The following is a 2,162-nucleotide window of genomic DNA, read 5'->3' on the forward strand; positions in this document are numbered from 1 at the left end:
TAACATCTGGTTCGTTCATTTTATGACCTTTCAAGTGGACCCGGACCGGAATTGGCCGCAGTGGACCGAATTTTGACGTTTATTCGAACAGCTGTTTTGTAATTTTTCACCCGTTTACAAGAGCGTCACTCGAAGACACTCCGGTTAATACTTTGATGAGCACCCTACGGTTCGAGATTATCGACGATCCAATCAACAAAGTAGCCCACGTTGGTGTAGACCGCCGGCTCTCCGGTGATGGCGCAGCCTTTGCGAACGCTGGCGACACCGACGAGGAACAGCGCTCCCTTCGAGTGGCGGAACATCAGCGGGCCTCCGGAGTCACCCCGGCACGTGTCCGCTTCCTGCTGCGGTGTGGCACAGATGTGCCCTTCGCCCACGTTCACATGGGGATACTTTTCACGACACACGCCCCGTGGGACGCCCGCGGAGAAATAGTTCATTTTCAAATCGGTACCACCGGCTGCAATGGGGAGGTGTTTTAGGATATAACTCGTGAGCTGATTTCAGGACTCTGGACTCCATCGCAAGGCCCCACTATCACCTACCGTCGATCGTCTTGCCCCAGCCACTCTCGAAGAAGCGTCCCGATTCGACGTGTAGCTCGTTGCGTAGCTCCAAATCGAGCGGCAGGCAGATCGGTGCCACGGCAGAGTTGAACTCTACCCTTCGGGCCAGCCGGAGCAATGCAATGTCTTGCTGCACTTCCGCGGAACCGGGACCGCTGTAGTTCGATGGGATCGTGACCTTTTGGATGGCAATGTCCTGTACACGATCGGCGCACTCCAGGTAGCCATCGGGGCGCTCGTTCGAGCAGTCGGGATCCGTCCGGAGGTTCCACTCCCCGATCCGTACCTGTGTGCTATCAGAGGGCGATCGAGTGTTAGTAAATCGAGCGTTTCAACTGATCACACCAAGCGCTACACTTACATGGTCCAGCTTTTCTTCATGCCCATAATGCAGTGGGCCGCCGTTATCACGTATCGATTGCTTATCAGGGCTCCTCCGCAGTGGAATCGAGCTTCGCCGTCTAGAACGCGTGTCGTCGTGTTTTAAACAAAAATGTGTTAGTAGCAATTTAGTATTTTATTAGGCATGTCCCGGGGGCGAGTGTTAATCCCGTTAGTTTTGCTATACGGCTATAATCAACGGCTATACGTTTGAAGGGTGTTATTATCAAAATGATTTTGATGTTCTTAATGCCTAAAACTTCTGTGTTCTGCTTAAAACTGCCTTACAATAGGATCTCGCTCGACTTTGTTGTCCGTTTTGCTTTTCTTTCCCTCTTCTATTTCCCCTCTTCTTCCCCCTATTATGTAAGTTTCACTTGTACAGCTTTAAGCAAACAGGTTATATAAATAAAAAATAAAAAAAATAAATTTAAATTAATCTATGTAAATATTGAGGATTCGTTATCATTTTCTGCATTTGTTGCCTCAACTGCTCAGGTTCTTCACATATAAGTTCGAAAAAAACAAGATTTGCGTTATAGGTATCTTTCGAACCAAATTGAGTCCCTATTTAACCTCATAATAATAATCCTTTATCCCATTAGATTTCGCTGGATTTCGATAGTAATTGGAGCAACTTTCGTGGTTAGTTAGGATTTAGTAAGCTAACTTCTTTGTACTTCTTACAATTCTGTCGATGGTTATACCAAAACTAAATAATTTGCTCGTGGCAGGTGGAATTGCTTTTGTAAATGTGGAATTTTTATTTTTGATTTTAAAGTCTCGTCACAAATGTTTTACAATTGTCCAGTAAGTTCCTAGGTTCAGAGTTTGAAAAGAGTCGAAACGTAAGAAAAGACCAGAAAGTATGTTTGACAAGAGTCTAAAACAAGAAGAAAAAACCTGATATTTCCAGTTCTATGCAAATGCTGTTGGTAAGTTGTTATTGGAAGTTGGTTAGTCTGCGGTTGCTTATCAATCGACTCAGTGAACTGATTGAAGTTCCATCATCAACTGGGAAGCTAACGTACATCGCAATGAGTTGTAGTTGTATGGTTCGATCAAATCCGACCTTTCACTATGGCAGAAAACTGTTCATCAATATGGTCAAGCTTCGAACTCACCCTTATTTCGGTGCTGAATCAGTACGCTCCACGGGTGATCGAAGAGCTTGGCCCTCGCGCCCGGGATCGGACCTCGATCGTGACTAGC

The 2,162-nt window shown here is 46.0% G+C and overlaps 1 protein-coding gene across 1 annotated transcript; it reads right to left on the minus strand.

Annotated features, from left to right (window-relative positions):
- Window positions 1–52: 52 nt before the first annotated feature.
- Window positions 53–2,159, minus strand: LOC128277006 (CLIP domain-containing serine protease HP8-like; the record flags this gene model as incomplete). Its single annotated transcript, XM_053015458.1, has 4 exons — window positions 53–463; window positions 549–862; window positions 931–1,030; window positions 2,075–2,159. Coding segments are annotated over 4 exons (798 nt in total), but the record flags the coding sequence as incomplete, so codon positions are not given.
- Between the last annotated feature and the right edge of the window lie 3 nt (window positions 2,160–2,162).

Source organism: Anopheles cruzii, unplaced genomic scaffold (genome assembly GCF_943734635.1).
Source record: "Anopheles cruzii unplaced genomic scaffold, idAnoCruzAS_RS32_06 scaffold03406_ctg1, whole genome shotgun sequence".
NCBI lineage: Eukaryota > Metazoa > Arthropoda > Insecta > Diptera > Culicidae > Anopheles > Anopheles cruzii.